Below are 16,519 nucleotides of genomic sequence, written 5' to 3'. Positions count from 1 at the left end.
TTGATTTGCTATTAAGCGACGTCAGCGTCCCCGCAGCGCCGTAATGCTCTGGAGCGCTGAACGCACGCAACCGCCCCACGCGGCGCGGGTTCCATGCAAAATGTCCTTTACAAAATGACAGGAAAAGCGTTCAAACTTATCCTAAAGGAAATAAAAAAGCGAAGAGCTAATAATATCTTGGTTTAACATCCAATTTTAAACAGGCCTACACATAAATAAGTGGCAGTCTTCAAGTAAACATGCTCCATGAAATCAAAAATTGCAGGATTTCTGGGGAATAGCATTTCTTCCTGAAGCTTACATGGCTCTTCTAGGGGTGGCGTAACTTCTCTCCACCTGAACGCACGAAAATGATGCTGGAGACAGCTTCCTAGACCTTAAAATATCAAATAATGAACGTTCTTTGACAGGAATAATTTCCACTAGAGCAAGTATTTTGCTAAAGAGAGCTTAACAGACTTCTCTTACCGACAGCGTTAGACAATCAACACACACAAGCCCTGTTAAAAATAATTCAACCTCCAACGCTGCTCTGCGAGAAAGGCCTTTGAGGACTTTCACAAAATCCATCACAATGTGAATCTCTTAGGTAGAAGGTGTATTTTAGCTCTATTTTATTAACAGAATAAGGAACTGCTCATCATATAAACACGTACATTAAAAATTAACACACTAGTGAACACCTTGGTCACCAACGCCAGAGCAGCGCACTGGCACGAGCTGGTATAAAGGTATAAAGGAAAGAGCTCTGCTCGGTTACCACGGTTTGAAAAGCCTTTCAGGCATTTTTTTCCAGGAAATATATTTGCTGAAAAATTTAGAGTAAGATTTCTTTTTATTAGCTTATGCGAATACTGCACGATTTCAGTGAGCGTTGAACATGGGGCCAAGGGTGGCTGTAACGTCGGCAAAGGGAGCGCTCTGACTAAGCTCCAGGACCGACTGCTTCTTTAGAACAAGGAAGATGTAAAACTTGGCTGCAGCTTCTTTCCGGTTGTTTTTCCGACAGAGCTCCCGTAAACTGAAAGAACGCACGCCCAATCTCTTCAGGTGCTGCATAAGGGAAACAAGAAAATCAGTCGGGTCAGCTTCGCTGCCAGTAAAACCAGATCCCATCACGTCTGAACTGAGCCGCGCTGCTCGGAGTGAATATTTTCTGCTTGAACGCCTCGAATGGGATCTTATCTTGGCATTTGCATTTATATAAGCGGCTCTTAACATTTTATTGCCATAATATTGCTAGCACCTACATATGTTACTAAAATCCACGCAGGCCCGCAGCGCCAGTGAATTGAGTGAAGCTGCAGTGAGGCGTGCGACGAAGTGCGTCTGTAACGCTTTGCGTGATTCAAAACAATACAAATCACCACGCACCCTGCTCTTCAGACGCGGAGCACCGGCTACATCACGGGCAATTTCAGTCACAGCTAACGGAGTGTTATTATTTCTTGGGTTTGAATAGCTAGACTTACGCGTAAATATTTATTCATTTGAAATACGTTCATATAAAATAATTTAAAAAAAACCAAACCCACCCAAGAAGGCTGCGAAGTTAAACTCTGGCACTAGGGAAGAGCTAGGCTTGCACCAAAGTTTGGTGCATTTTGCGGACAAAACCCTCTTGCCCACGCTCGGATTTCTCCATCGCCTCCCTCCCCTCCCCGTTCAGCCACATGGCACGTTGGATTAGGAGTGACCTGATGGAAAATAACTTTTTGCTGTGTTTTTTTCTACCCACCCCCAACCAGACCAATGCCGAAGCACCAAATCACTCGTCCAGGCAAAAAGGAAGGAGCGGCGCTGAGCCGTTAGGCCAAGAGTTTGGACATTTGGCATCAAGGCAGCCTGTGCTGGCTCCTCTTACAGTCATGGCGATACGGCATACGCTATCATACGTTACAGCTTTTACAAGGATTTCTGCAAGAAAAGCAGAATAAGCCTTCCTGATGCAAAGGCTACGCTCTCTGCTAAATTTCAAGCACCCCAAAAGCACTGGGGCATTAAAACCTCTGAAAGAAGGTGTTCCCAGCTCTCTTTAACACAACCCTCGCTCATTTGCCTAGCCTTCATCTCAGAAACAGCTCAGGCAGATGAATAGCCAAATGACGGCTCCCTGCAGCGCTCAGCTGAGATCTGGCAGTCGGTAAGCAGCTAGGAACTGGGTTTTGTAGAGATACTCCAGAGCATACTCATAGAAGGAAGACAGCAAGGGCTTAGCGTTACAGCAAACACTGCCGTGGAAGCAAATGTTCAGAAAATTCTAGCGCTTCCAGCAGCTGTGGGAGAGGACACTGGGTCAGGCACTCAGAATCCTGGTTTCCTACATAAATACCCAATAAAACGCAGTTGTACGCCGCGTGCGAGGGGCAGCGATACGATCAACGGTGTAAGCAGGAGATTTTCGGACATGGTCCAACTGAAATCAACACCTGGTTTTGGCACCTAATTACAAAATCCAGCGGTGGTACCTGTAAAGTTTTTAATAACTGAAGAGTTCTTCTGCTCCACCTTATTTCTTCACTGTCTTTCCCGTTCCTCGTTAGCTCCTTGAGAGGAAATAGAACAGAAGGTTAGACAGCACGTATAAAAAGTCGCACACCATGATGATAAAAAGGACAAAACTTCTAGCCTAATTGAAAATCCAGCTGGAGCTGGGCATTTTGATGGCCATACTCGGGATACCTGGGACCTCTGCGGTCATACTAGGCTTTGTGAAACAGAGAAAAGAACACTAACTACGTTCTTTCCGCTACAAAGAGACAGACCAGGTGCAGCAACACGTTGGGTACTATGAAAGTGGTCCCAGCGAGCCTTGGGGAGGCAGCTTCACAAGGTACTGTTCTGCGCGCGCCCGGGATTCTGACAGTATTTGTGCTGGTCAGGGGCCAAAAAGGGAGTTCAAAAATTTGGCTTTAGATTTTGGGCTCAACCCCTGAAGTCGACAGGAGAAGACTGCCCTTGTTTCAGCGTGTCTGAGCATCCTCACGGCCAGTGAGTTCAGGAACCGTGTCCTTCTTACAGGAAGCACAACCTCTAAATAAGGAGCTGCCTCCCTCACGGCCTGTAACCTCTGAATGTTGGAATACACCTATCCCTGATTATCAAGCTATTAAAATTTTTGACTGGCAAAATATGTACTAAAGATGATGTTAGTACACCGAAAGTCACTGTAAGCTCACGATGCCATCACTTTTTTTTTTTTTTAGTATTTCTGAGAAAGAACACAGTTCTGTTCTGAAATAAGCCAGAGCTGTCAGCTTCGAGCACACGTACATCTGTTAACTCGGCTTGCCGTGTTTCAGCTTCTCGGCCCAGTGAATTGTTCGCCAGTGAGCAGCTCTCAGAGAACGCCATCCCATCCTGCTGTTAGGACAGAAAGGACGATCAAAAGGCATTACAATTTATGCCTACTATGTACTTCTCAATTACATCATTCCGCTCAAAGAATTTATTATAACAAACGTTTTCCAGAACGGATTTCATAGTGGCTATTTCTACCATGTCTTTTCTCACATAGGAAAGGACCTCGCTGTAGTATTTCTCCTACAGCTGGCTCTACACCTGTGGGCTCAGACCCTGCATTTTCTGCTGCTGTTAGCTCCAGTTTTATCATTGTTTTTCAACTTTAATCAGCCTCATATTCTCTAAAGAATCCCCTTTCACGTTAGCCTAAATAAAGACAGCAGAAATAGATAATTTGTTATTGCTGGAGTATTTCCTCGATTTGAGACGCAAAAGATGATTTTTATCCTTTGTACTGAAGAGATAATCATCTTTATAAAGAGGCTATATTTCATGTTAAAGTTCCATTTATACTTAGTGATTAGACTGTAATCTATACTGATTAATAGACATTTTAATTAATAGTTCAATTCATGGTAAGAATCTTCCAAAGTGCCTATAAATAAACTTTGATGACACAAGCTACTTAATGCTCTATCGGCTGTCTCTAGCACCCTTTTACAAACATATATTAGTAATTTCTTAACTAATTTCTTAAGAATTTAGTAATTTCTTAAATATTTAGTAATTTCTTAAATGGAACCCTAGCGTAAAAATGAAACCAAGAAATACATTTAGATCTCTAAAACTTATGGAAACTGCTCACTATAGTTTCACCACAGTTATCATCGGTTTCATTTCTGTTATTCTGTGATGTCAACATAAACGAATCATTTCTAATTTTTCTCTCAGTCTCTGAATGAGCCGACTCCTGCAGGTAACTTGGCTCTTCTACTACCAGCATCTCTGTATTAATAAAAAAACAAGGTTTAAGAGGAAATTACTGTGAATCGCTGTCCTTAAAAACATTGAAAACCAAAAATCACACCCTAGTTAGCAATCTTTGTGAGTAAAAGCCAGAATGAGCAAATATAGAATAAATATAATTCCCAACAGGACCACGGAAGAAGAACCACCTTCCAAGAGTTTTTCCTTTTAGAAAAGTTGACCTTTATGGACTGGCAGGAGGTGGTTTTGTTGATTAACTTCTGAGGCAGACATACAGATTGTATTTCCAGCAGAGCAAAGGAGTGAAAGCAGAAACACCACCTTCTCAGGAGATCTAAAATGGAACATTTCTTCTTGCTTGGTATTAACCAAAACACAATCTTCAAGACACAAATAGAAGTTATTTACATGGATTTGGACAGTTGGAGAGCAGTTTGATTAAACTCAGAATAAGTGGGAAGCTTTTTTCTGTTTTTTAAAAAAACAAACGTGCAGTTTGGTAGGCAATTAGAGAAACCAAAGGTGAAACCAAAAACACCTCCTTATGCCACAAGGAAAAAGACGACTTGCATTTCACTTCTGACCTAAGAAACAAAAGAACAGCAAAGTACTTATAAAAACAAAAAGCCTTTTTTTAAAAAAAAAAAATTCATTTCCTTAACATGTAGCTTTTTTGGCCTTTGGTTTGTAGAATACTGCACACAAACACTGTGCACGTGTGTCTCAACCATTATGTAAAATAGAAAGCATTTTCTAACAGCTAATTCTGCAACAACAGAATTATAAATATCACCTGTGGTATCTTGCTCTTTTCTTGCCTCTCCCATTTCAGATTCCCTCTGTATTCCATTTCTTCTCATCCTAAATCCGGGACTCTTGAAGCATTTTGCAAACAACTGAAAACAATTATTTTTATTTGTTTGCTTTCAGAATATATTAGATATTTTGCAAACATCAACACAAAGGCATGAATATGAGCTGTATATTAATTACTGCAACCTAGAATTTAGAGATTTGAATTAGGTCACGCCAAAAACCTGCAATCTTTAAAAAAAGTAATTTCCTTCCGCAGCTTCAACTTTGGTATTGAACTCCATGAAGAAACATCTTGGGAACAGCTTGGATCGTTTTTCCTTGAAGCCAGCCAGTAAAGAGGGATGAAAGGGGGGAAAAAAAAAAACCCCAAACCCACCCATCTGCAGTTATCTCTGTGTGGATTTCTCTCCCCATGTACTGGTGTGCGAGTATTTTTTCATCCTCCTAAAGAACAAGTTGTAATTCTGCACCTCGACTCTAAGTGGTGAAGCTGTGCTGCTGTAAGGAAGCTGCCGAGCTGTTTGCCTGCAGACCCTGCCGCCCAGATCTCTCCAAGCTACTCAACAGGAGAAACAGCGCAGTTAACTTAAGGCTGCTGCACATAGTTTACACCCTATCTTTCCAGATCACCTTGTATACACATTGATCTCTATCTTATCACCAGCTCTAACCTTACAGCTTCTTTGAACGGTCTGTCAGATGCTACATGGGGACACAAGAGGCTTTGAGAGATTGTATTTCCATGAAACAAGTACGTCTGTCTTGTGCAAAAAGAGCAGTCGGGTCCACAGCTCCAGGAAAGGGTGGTCTGGCCCGGCCTTCTAGCCACAGTGACAGAGCGATCAGGAGCCTCTTGGTCCTCTGCAAGGCAAGTCCCTGACTGCTCTCCAGCTGGAAGCTTAATCTCCAATTGGGAAAGTACAAAAGAAGTTGGCATACCATCTTTCCAAAGCCATTAACAATATAACAATAATGGGTAAGCCTGATGTACCTTTAAAGTAAATGTAGAAGAAAGATGTGGTCTCGTATTGATTACGGAGCAGAAACAAAACAGAAAATAATCAAGTAGAAAGTAGAAAAGACAGAAATTGAAAAAGTTGCGTATTAGTGTGCAATCAGTCAGGTGCCAGCATGTGAAATGAAACATCAGCTCTCCGGTTGCTTTGTCATTTTTAACTTGTTGTTGGAGTGCTGGAGATTAAAGCAGTGAGCTCTACAGATGGTCTTTCTGATGAAGCAATTAGTGTTGAGTATGCAAATAATCATCAGGTACGCTTTCAATGATGCTACGCACCCACAGTTTGCTAGGAGTTCACATAAAACCAAGTCTGCAAAATCTCCCACAGTTAGATCCTAGATGCGCAACAGTCCCGTAAGCTACCCAGTGGCATAAAAACCTACAAGGAATTGATCTTTACCATTTGCAGCTCAGCATGAACCACAGGCTGTGTGGCATGGGACAGGAGTTTATCCACGCCTCCTGATTTCTTCCACATCATTGTTTTTTTTGTTGGGGGTGCAAGGTCTAATGCAGCAAGGATGTCCGTGCAGTTGTTAAGTTGGTTGTATATAGCGTTGCAGCTGAGCTCCTTGACTACATCCACAAGCAACTTCCTCTTTCTTTTATTTTTTTTCCTCTGGGTGACAGCTAAATAGAGGAAGCATTTAAAAAAAAAGTCTAATAAGGTCTATTCACAGAACACTTAAGCACAAAAAAAAAAAAGCACCGCAAGTCAAACGGACAGGCTGCTGACCTCCTGAAACACCACACAGACTCAAAAAATCAAAGTACAAGTCATGGGCCACTTCTCCAAAAGTTTTCATGAAGTGTACTCTTTGTATTCTTGCACAGGAAATTTACGTGTGTTTAATTACAGAAGACATATGACTGTAGTACTAAAGAACCAGGAACATGAGGACTTAATGGGAACACATGATATACCAACAAGACTGAATAAGCTATCTTTAATCCATCAGGAAGTTCATTGTTCCAAGAACTGCTGATTACTCAACAGGTTTCATTACCTCGTAATTAATATCTGTATTTGTCAGCAATTTCATTAAGGTGTACATAGTAAACACGAAAGAAAAACAGGGATCGGTTATATAGCCGTAACTTCCTGATTATTATATTGGCAGGCTGGAAAATCCCAGTATTCTAAATAACAGTGTCAACATGAACTTGTTTATTTGCTAACAGCCACCAACATGACAGGTGACAGATTTACTCACAGAAGAAAAATGCTTCATTTCTTTTTGGATCTTATTGAAGTTAAAAGTTCACAAAACAAAATTTTACAAAGGCCTGAAAGCTTTAAGATTGTTATTGTACACATAAAAATCACTAGCAATAGAAGTTGTTTGGCTGAAACTTCAGCAACACTCATGAACAGGCCAGGCTTGCGCTGCTAGCAGAACTGCAGAGGAACAAAACTCGTTTTGGTACGTGGAAAAAACCATAAGCAGAGATTCGGGCAGATCAGATGAATAACCCGATACTGGTTTTGTACAATAGTTACCATAAAATAGAACTCTGACAGCAGGAGCAGATGAAATCTCAAGCAGGAATAATCTGTTTTGCAAATATTTTCACTAACAAGAAGAAAAACAAACTTAATAACACAAACATTCAGCAAGAAACTGGTCAAGTTCTGACCTGTATCATCAACTGGCTCAAGCACAAATCCTTCTTCTTTCAACAAAAGTATTGTTTCATTCGTTAGACGACTCACTTTCTTAATGGTGGTGTCTGCACAGTTGGACTCAACTATAAGAAAATCCAGCAAATAACCCAAATTAAAAACAAAAGTTTACAAGATGGAATAATTTCTCAATCTCATGACACAGAATGGTATCAGGCAAAAAAGATCAGAATTAGAAAACTCTGATTTTGTCCACAATCTCACAGTCACTTTAACCAGTAATAACTGGCACTGTGGCTGCTCATATTCCACACTGCATGCTTTCCTTTGCTGACACCAGAACCCGTATGACCAGGTGCTGGAACAGACTGAAGAACTGATCCGGAGGAAAACCCACCCGACAAAAAGTGTTTAGGGGGAAAAGTGTTTAGTTTCAATATGTATGTGCTTCCAGTTCCTGGCAACTGTGTAGCGGTCTGGACATTTCCGTCAACATAAAAGGAACAGGTAGTACAGGACCAGTGCAAGGAGGGCCAAGTGCCACTGTTTGCCTTTAAAGCTGTTCCAGAATTCTCAGTTTTAAAGTAACAGTGTTGTAAGGGTTTAAGATACTAAAAAATTCCAGAAACACTTTTCAAAAATTAATTTCATCAAGATCAAACCAAAAGACGACTAACAGCACCTTTAGGAACTCCTCAAGTGTCATTTGTCACTGAAATACAAAGCCAGAAATATCTGTAGGTAAAGTTCACGGTCACAGCGTACCCATTCCGTTTCTTTTCCTCTACAGAAGTGATACCAGGCTGTCTGAGCAGCAGGGTGGATCAACAGCGTATCGAACAGGAGATCATATAAAAGCGTTTCTAAGCAATGTCAAGTTACAAATCTAGAATTCCTAGGTCAAATTAAATTATGCCTCAAATGGTGGACGAAGCAGAATAGGAAAAAAACAAAATAAATGATCAAAGGAAAAAAGCACGGGATATTACACAAAGCTGAATGTGAGTAACTTTAGGCATTAATACAGGAACAGAGGGTTTGTGTGAGTAGGATGGAGCGGACACTGCCAACTCACTGGCTGTGCTGTTCTCTGGCAGATCGTGTGACAAAGGACGTTCTTCCTCCATATCAAGAATGTCTCTATCCAGGCCATTTTGCTCATCCCTCAACAGGATTTCTTAAACACAAAACGCATAGTTTTAATCATTCTAAGCCTTAGTAGTCATGAAATAGCCTGATACAGCCTCATATTACTTATGGAAGGTTAATTCTGTGCAAAGAGAAGCAGCTCAGCTTCCACAGATGGCTGTCAATGACATGTCTGCCTTCAACAGTACAAAAAGGAGAACGTGAGACTCCTGTTGAGATTTCCACGTTCTCTTTGAAAAGCAAGATATATTGTTTAAGAGGTATACATCTATAAAGGTTTACATAAACACTCTAAACCATAAAGATGTAGAAGCTACTTTGCTGCCTCTGTCATTAGAGCAATAAGGATAAAAATGCCCCAGTATTTCATCTTTGAAAATATAAACTAAATTGTTAGACACTAAGTATAAATTGAATGCCTTTAATTCTAAAAACCTGAAATATCTCCTTTAATACAATTTTACTTGGCAATGTCTAAGTGATCATAGTTTTAGTGACAAGTAGAAAAAAAATGAAGTATGAAAACAACAAAAAAAAAGAATTTATGTTTGGAAACAATCACTTTCACGCTGCCTTGTTTGTTTTCCTGTAAGAATAAAAATATTTGGAAAGAAACTAACTCTGTTTATCTGTGGCAAACCCTACCAATCATGTCTGCAGCATCCTCCTCATCTCCAAAGCAGTCGTGCTCAAAACAGTAAGAGTCTTCATGCAGTGCAGACTTGTCTCCGTTGACGCTCGCAGAGTTGTGATCAGCCACCAGACTGTTACTGCTCGGGAAGATGCTGCCGTCAAAGAAGCTCTGTTTTCTTAGCGCATCTGGTTCTTCATCTGAATAAACACAGAATTTCTGATGCTTCATCTGCATGAATTTTTGCAACACGTATTTACCCGTTTCCTAATTTTTCAAATAATTTTTAAAAGATTGTAAGAGATCCCATACCTCAAATGGAATGAACAATAAACAATTTTAGCTAATTCAGTAAAAAGCAAAAAATGTTGGGGTTTATTCTCAGTCTCCGATATCATATTATATTACTTGGGCAGAGGACTTACACAAAAAAATTAAGCATGAGAGGGTACGACAGGCCAGTCAGCACAAGCGTGAAACAAATGCACTTTTAATAATAGCTTTTTCACATGCGGAAAGGACTCAGACTGTACAAAATTTTGCATAAAACACACTTTTCCTTATGGAATATTTCTAATTTCTCAACTTCTCTCACCAAAGTTTCTATCACAGAGAAGTATATTGCTTTCGTAATCCTCTGTAAGTGTGATGTCTTCAGCTCTGCTCTGATTCAAGGTAAAATGTTCAGCAACATCAATGGCACTGATGAAAAAAACATTATACAAAATATAGGGTGAACTGAAACCCATTGACCATTTAGCTGGAATGTGAAAACTTGTTTCTAAACAGTCTCCAATCCTGACGTGTTATCATAAAACCCCAAAAGATAGCTTCTGTTTTCTATGGCATTGAAAGTACCCCGGCTCCTCGCTTCTGTGGAGGGCAAACAACTGTTTCCCAAAGCTATTTGCATTCAAGCCATTTAAGGTTTTATTGATAAAATTCACTGCTTTGAATTTCCTCTAAAAGCTAAAAATAATCATATGGAAAACAGGTGCTATATGTTTATTAAAACTGATATCTCTGAGCAAGTAGGCAGCTGCCTTCTTTGCTAGCCAAAGTTTCTATTCAATCTCCAACGTACGGTGAAGACTGAATGGGCAATATCTGAAACAGCCCGATAGCCGGGGAGAGGTCCACGCGGAGGGGAAAGCGTTGCGCTAACTGCGCACAGAAATATTCCCCGCACCTGGAACTCCAGGAACAAAGGATCCAGATGAATACTCAGCAAGCAACCCCCTCAAGAAACAGCAGACATATTTATATGGACAAGGGAAGCGCCCATCCTCCTCTCCATATTTCATATTTCTCCACTCTTTTGCCAGCAAACTTGGGCTTGTTCGAGTTTGCTCACATCCAAGCCCTGCCACCTACCAGACGCTTGTCACACAGAAAGCATCTAATTAGGGTAACGCCATCATCCGTAAATCAAACCACACGGACTCTTTGGTAGGCAGAAAAGGCACGCTTTACAGAGTTACCGCACTTGAAATAGTATTACATCACAGTGGTGCTTACAAAACAGTAAACACTTACAAATCCCATCAAACTGTATTTATGACGAGGTATGGAGGAAGCCTCAGTGGAAGCCTGTTATCCCGGACCTTTGGAGGCATCAGAGCCAGCAAAAACTCGTCTTGGCCTCCTGCTTTTTATCAGTTTTTCTACATTCATGCTGACTCGTGTCAGAAAAGCCAAAGAAATATGCTGGCTTTTCATCGGGAGCCAAGCTGACTACTGCTGATAAAATACCCCGGCCCCAAAGAGCAACGGAGCAGAAATTAACTGCAGTCACACAACGGAACAGTACAACGCTGCGAGGTTACTAGCCAGAGCTTCCTTCGTCTTGCAACAGGATTTATACTAACTTTTATATCTTCTCTTGAGGTCATTAAGTTGTTTGCAGGCTTCACTCAGTTCACTCAATTTAAAATCAGAAAATCCTGAAGTCTAAGTTCAACACAGTACTTCATTGTAATGGTCTGTTGATTAAACAGACTTTGAGGAACTCTACAAAAGCACAATACCTGTGACTGTAGCCCTGTAAAGCTGACTCAGAATTTAGGAGAATTCAGTTATGAAATCAAAACAATTCCATCTGAGTCTTGGTCAGATAACAGCAGGGATATCTTTCACTTCTGCAAATACTAAAATAATGAATAAAAACTAGGGAAGCATTTACTTTAAATCAGGCAGTGGTGTTTCAAAATCATGAAATTCTTCAGGTAATGTAATGGACTGATAAGCAGCCTCAAAGGTCTCTTCTGGAAGGTCAACAAGTCCTAAAAGAAACAGACAACATAAAATAGTTATCAATAAAACAAAAGTAATGTTCTCCCAAGTACATATAATAAGACTACAAACCCATCAGGAAGGTCTGCTGCCATTCTAAATAACAGAAAGGTAAAGCTTAGGCACTTTGTCAACAGGACTCCAGAGTGGAATTAAAATCCTTAGTTTACATATACTTTAGCAGCCGTATTTTTTACGGACAGATACAGAAGAGTCTGCTGCTACAGGACCTGGAATACTGTAAATACATTGGCTTTATGAGCAGCTGCTTCAAGTCCCTGAAAGATTCTCACAGCTGCCGTTTAGCCCAGAGTCTTTCACACCACTTCAAACAAATTACTGCATTTTCTTTTTCTCTCCAGTGTCTGGATAACGCTATTCTCCAGCATCCAATAGTTATGAAATGAGACTGCATATACTTGGCAACCAGAGAATCCTGGAACAATTCGGGTGAGAAGGGAATTTCTGAAGGTCATCTAATCCAACCTTTTGCTCAACACAGGGTTAATTTCTACGTCAGATCACTTTTGACTATTTCTGCTGATGGAGATTCCGCAGCAGCCCCGGACAGCCTGTTTCAGCATTTCACCACTTCTACTGAGATTCTTTTCCCCCCCTTGCATCTAGCTGGAATCTCCCTCGCCGCAGTTGTGTCTTGGTTTTGTGCCCTGCAGTCCTCTACAAGCTACTACAGTATCTATTCAAAATATAGTACTGTGTACTTATCTTAAGTGTTTCTTCTAGAGATTTCCAAATGTTTACAAATATTAACTAACTAAACACGATCGTATCCTTGAGAATAATGTAGAGCAGATATTCACTATTCTGCAAACAGACCAGGTCACAAAGCACATTAAGGCTGGCATAGACGCGGGTGTCCTGTTCTCAGCCTTTTTTTTTTAGGCAACAGTGCCTCCCCGTTTGGTACCTAAGCACGACAGATGTACAGCCCGTTGGACAAGGATCCAGTCATCTCTGCTCCCTTCTCGCTGGCTACGTGGCTAGAGCTCAAAACACACTGTCAGATCTGGCACTAACACACTGTTAGACATGTTGGTGTCACCAGAAATTAAAATTCATTATCTAGCAACAGAGGCTGAATTCGAGCTGCTTCTCATAAGACCACTTAAGTGACTACTTCTTTTAAAGGCATCAAAGACCTGAAATAGCATTAAATTAAACCAGACTCCACATCGGCAGTAGGCACCGCTAAGTGCCATTTCCTTTGGGATCAATAACATGTATTTAACAGAAATACCCAAAATTAACTTTTAAAATGAGCGCTGTAAAGGACACGGAAAAATACAGAATCCTATACATACCCGGCCGAAAGGCTGTCTTCATTTTTGTCAAAGCTTCACTACAGTCTGCCAAGAGGTACTTTGCTTTCCTGTGGTAAATCCGCACCACTCCTAGGAGTAAGTGTCCAGAGGTTCGCAGAGCTATTGTAAACTTGGATGATTTAAAAAAAGTTGTTCGGGAGTTAGTATTGTTGGCAAAACCATTAAAATGAAAATATTACACAGCAGTAACAGAGTTCTTCTAAAACACACCAGTACAGAGCTCTACAAAATTCAGCAGGGCTTTGTACTGATATAGAGCATCGTAAACAGAAATGAATTTTCAGAGTCGTGAACTTTTAGTTGCCTCTGTTCCTAAACGTTGCCACACTGAAGCGCGAGTCCTGCACTGATGCTCTTACTTTATCCAAAACATCTCAGCTGACTGCCAACAAACAGCATAACACATCCCAAAACAGAAAGTAGCCGCACGTATTCTAGTATTTGACGCTTCGGTTATTGAAGTGAGCGGACACCACACCTATGCCCTTATTTATGCAAATAAAGGCCATACCTATGCCCTTATTTATGCAAAGCCTTCCTGCACCAAGCACACTCAACAGGGTCATGCTGGCACTAGACAGGACAGCGTGCAAGGGAAAGCGGAGGGTACTCAACTAGTACCTTTTGGAAACCACTTCCAAATAATACTGAGATCATTTTAACAACATTCAGACTGAAATTCAGACTATCAAATATCAAGCCAGTATTTTCATGGAGAAAATAAAAAAATCTGCTTGCACCAGCTGAAAGCCTTGGATCTCCTGAGCCATCAATTAGCGACAGCACAAAGCATTCCTCGCTGTTCCTTGGATGCAACGGCAACGGCGAGGCCAAGGACCGAGTCATGGGTGCTCGGCTGCCTGCAGCTGTGCTTGAGTCATACCTGCTCCGTGACACGCAGAGGGCTTCAGCCTCCGGGGCTGTTCATGCAGAGCCTCTCATGAGCACTACGTACGCTTAACTGTATATTTAATGGCTTATAACAGGGGACCTGGAAGAAGTCCACTGAAAGCGGAAGGACGGTTGCAATATGTCAAAAGTTATTTGTTAGAAGATCCGCAAAAGCGTGCTCCTCAAATGGTCTGCGCACAATTTCACAGCAGTTTTCTTAGTCCCTTGCCTTTGCTTAAGCAGCTGACTTCTCAATCTTTTTGAGACTATTTCCTCAGATACCCGCATGTCCCAAATTACGCTGCACAATACCCGCAGCTGGTACTCAAAGTCTCCGTGTTGCCTCGCCAGCAGCTCAAACCACAGTGGTGGGTGCCCACAGAGCGCTCCTTGGAGCTCGACCAGCGTGCGGAAAAATACCTTTGAATATACCGCGGTAACATTTTCTTACAATGTGTAAGAATTCACATACATACGTGAATGTATGCCACATATCCAGGAGTAAAATAGCAAGGAAAATGTTTATATCACTGTCATTTAACAGGATGGAGATTTTATCCGAGTGATAAAACTCGGAGTAGGAGTTTACCTCGCCCTGGTTTTGAAATAGCCACAAATTTGTCCTAAAGCAAGCCTCCACAGTAGCAGTCCCATTCCCTAAGATGAACACATCTACCCTGGAACTTACCAGAAGACACTCATTTAACAGCATACCTTTGGCGAGATGATCTTTTCAATGGTAGTCTCTAAATTGCACTCAAAGATATGAGCTTTGGTGAGCTTCTTCTCCCAGTGGGCAGCAAGCCATATTTTGGCCAACGGCCCGCGCTTGTTGACGAGCAAATGCATGTAGAACATGGCGCCTGGGCTCACAGGCCAGCCCCAGGGCTCTTCCCCTGCCAACGGGAGAAGGGTCCTGGGGCACAGAGCCGGCAAGAGGGATTTAGAGGGATCCTGAGGGGATGGGGGGGATTTAGTGGGACCTGAGGGGATCCAGCTGGGTGCTGAGGGGATGGGGGGGATTTAGAGGGATCGTGAGGGGATCCAACAGGGCGCTGAGGGGATGGGGGGGATTTAGTGGGACCTGAGGGGATCCAGCTGGGCGCTGAGGGGATGGGGGGGATTTAGAGGGATCGTGAGGGGATCCAACAGGGCGCTGAGGGAATGGGGGGGATTTAGTGGGACCTGAGGGGATCCAGCTGGGTGCTGAGGGGATGGGGGGGATTTAGAGGGATTATGAGGGGATCCAACAGGGCGCTGAGGGGATGGGGGGGATTTAGTGGGACCTGAGGGGATCCAGCTGGGTGCTGAGGGGATGGGGGGGATTTAGAGGGATCGTGAGGGGATCCAACAGGGCGCTGAGGGGATGGGGGGGATTTAGTGGGACCTGAGGGGATCCAGCTGGGCGCTGAGGGGATGGGGGGGATTTAGAGGGATCGTGAGGGGATCCAACAGGGCGCTGAGGGGATGGGGGGGATTTAGTGGGACCTGAGGGGATCCAGCTGGGTGCTGAGGGGATGGGGGGGATTTAGAGGGATTATGAGGGGATCCAACAGGGCGCTGAGGGGATGGGGGGGATTTAGTGGGACCTGAGGGGATCCAGCTGGGTGCTGAGGGGATGGGGGGGATTTAGAGGGATCATGAGGGGATCCAACAGGGCGCTGAGGGGATGGGGGGGATTTAGTGGGACCTGAGGGGATCCAGCTGGGTGCTGAGGGGATGGGGGGGATTTAGAGGGATCATGAGGGGATCCAACAGGGCGCTGAGGGGATGGGGGGGATTTAGTGGGACCTGAGGGGATCCAGCTGGGTGCTGAGGGGATGGGGGGGATTTAGAGGGATCATGAGGGGATCCAACAGGGCGCTGAGGGGATGGGGGGGATTTAGTGGTACCTGAGAGGATCCAGCCGGGCACTGAGGGGATGAGGGGGATTTAGCAGGAGCTGAGGGGATCCAGCCGGGCGCTGAGGGGATGGGAGGGGATTCAGTGGGACCTGAGGGGATTTAGTGGGCCCTGAGGGGACGGGGGGGATTCAGTGGGACCCGAGGGGATTTAGTGGGCCCTGAGGGGACGTGAGGGGATTCAGTGGGACCTGAGGGGATGGGGGGGGATTCAGTGGGCCCTGAGGGGATTCAGTGGGCCCTGAGGGGATGGGGGGGGCCCAGCCAGGCACTGAGGGCTTTATCAGGCCCCGAGGGGATGGGGTGACACAGCCGGGCACTGAGGGGCCAAGGGGGATTTAGGGGGACCGGAGGGGATGGGGGCCCCAGGCGGGTGCCGAGGCGGCGGGGGTTGGCGGGATCCTGAGGGGACGGAGGGAGATTCAGCGGGGCCCTGAGGAGATGAGGGCCCGCAGCTGGGCCCCGAGGCGATCGGAGCGGGACGGAGCGACCGCTGCGGGGGCAACGCGCGAATGGCGGCAGCTCCCTGCGCGTTCCCGCCAAAAGGCGGCGCGGGGCGGGACGGGCAGGCGGCGGCGGGAGCGCGCGCTGAGCACCGGCCCGGTCCCTGCAGCGGGGGGGGGG

General features: G+C 43.8%; 1 protein-coding gene across 1 annotated transcript; it reads right to left on the bottom strand.

Moving 5' to 3' along the window:
* Positions 1-864: 864 nt before the first annotated feature.
* RAD21L1 (RAD21 cohesin complex component like 1) lies at positions 865-14,852 on the bottom strand. The gene is made up of 13 exons (XM_009492823.1): positions 14,709-14,852; positions 13,083-13,212; positions 11,651-11,750; positions 10,064-10,170; positions 9,483-9,668; positions 8,764-8,865; positions 7,703-7,813; positions 6,465-6,694; positions 5,024-5,126; positions 4,109-4,248; positions 3,274-3,363; positions 2,469-2,546; positions 865-1,053 (listed from the first exon to the last, which is right to left on the bottom strand). Exons 1-13 carry the CDS (start codon positions 14,850-14,852, stop codon positions 865-867), a joined length of 1,710 nt encoding a protein of 569 aa, XP_009491098.1.
* Between the last annotated feature and the right edge of the window lie 1,667 nt (positions 14,853-16,519).

Source organism: Pelecanus crispus, chromosome 14 (assembly GCF_030463565.1).
Source record: "Pelecanus crispus isolate bPelCri1 chromosome 14, bPelCri1.pri, whole genome shotgun sequence".
Classification (NCBI taxonomy): domain Eukaryota; kingdom Metazoa; phylum Chordata; class Aves; order Pelecaniformes; family Pelecanidae; genus Pelecanus; species Pelecanus crispus.
The sequence above is the reverse complement of the archived record's forward strand: the minus strand, read 5'-3'. Positions and strand labels throughout refer to the sequence as shown.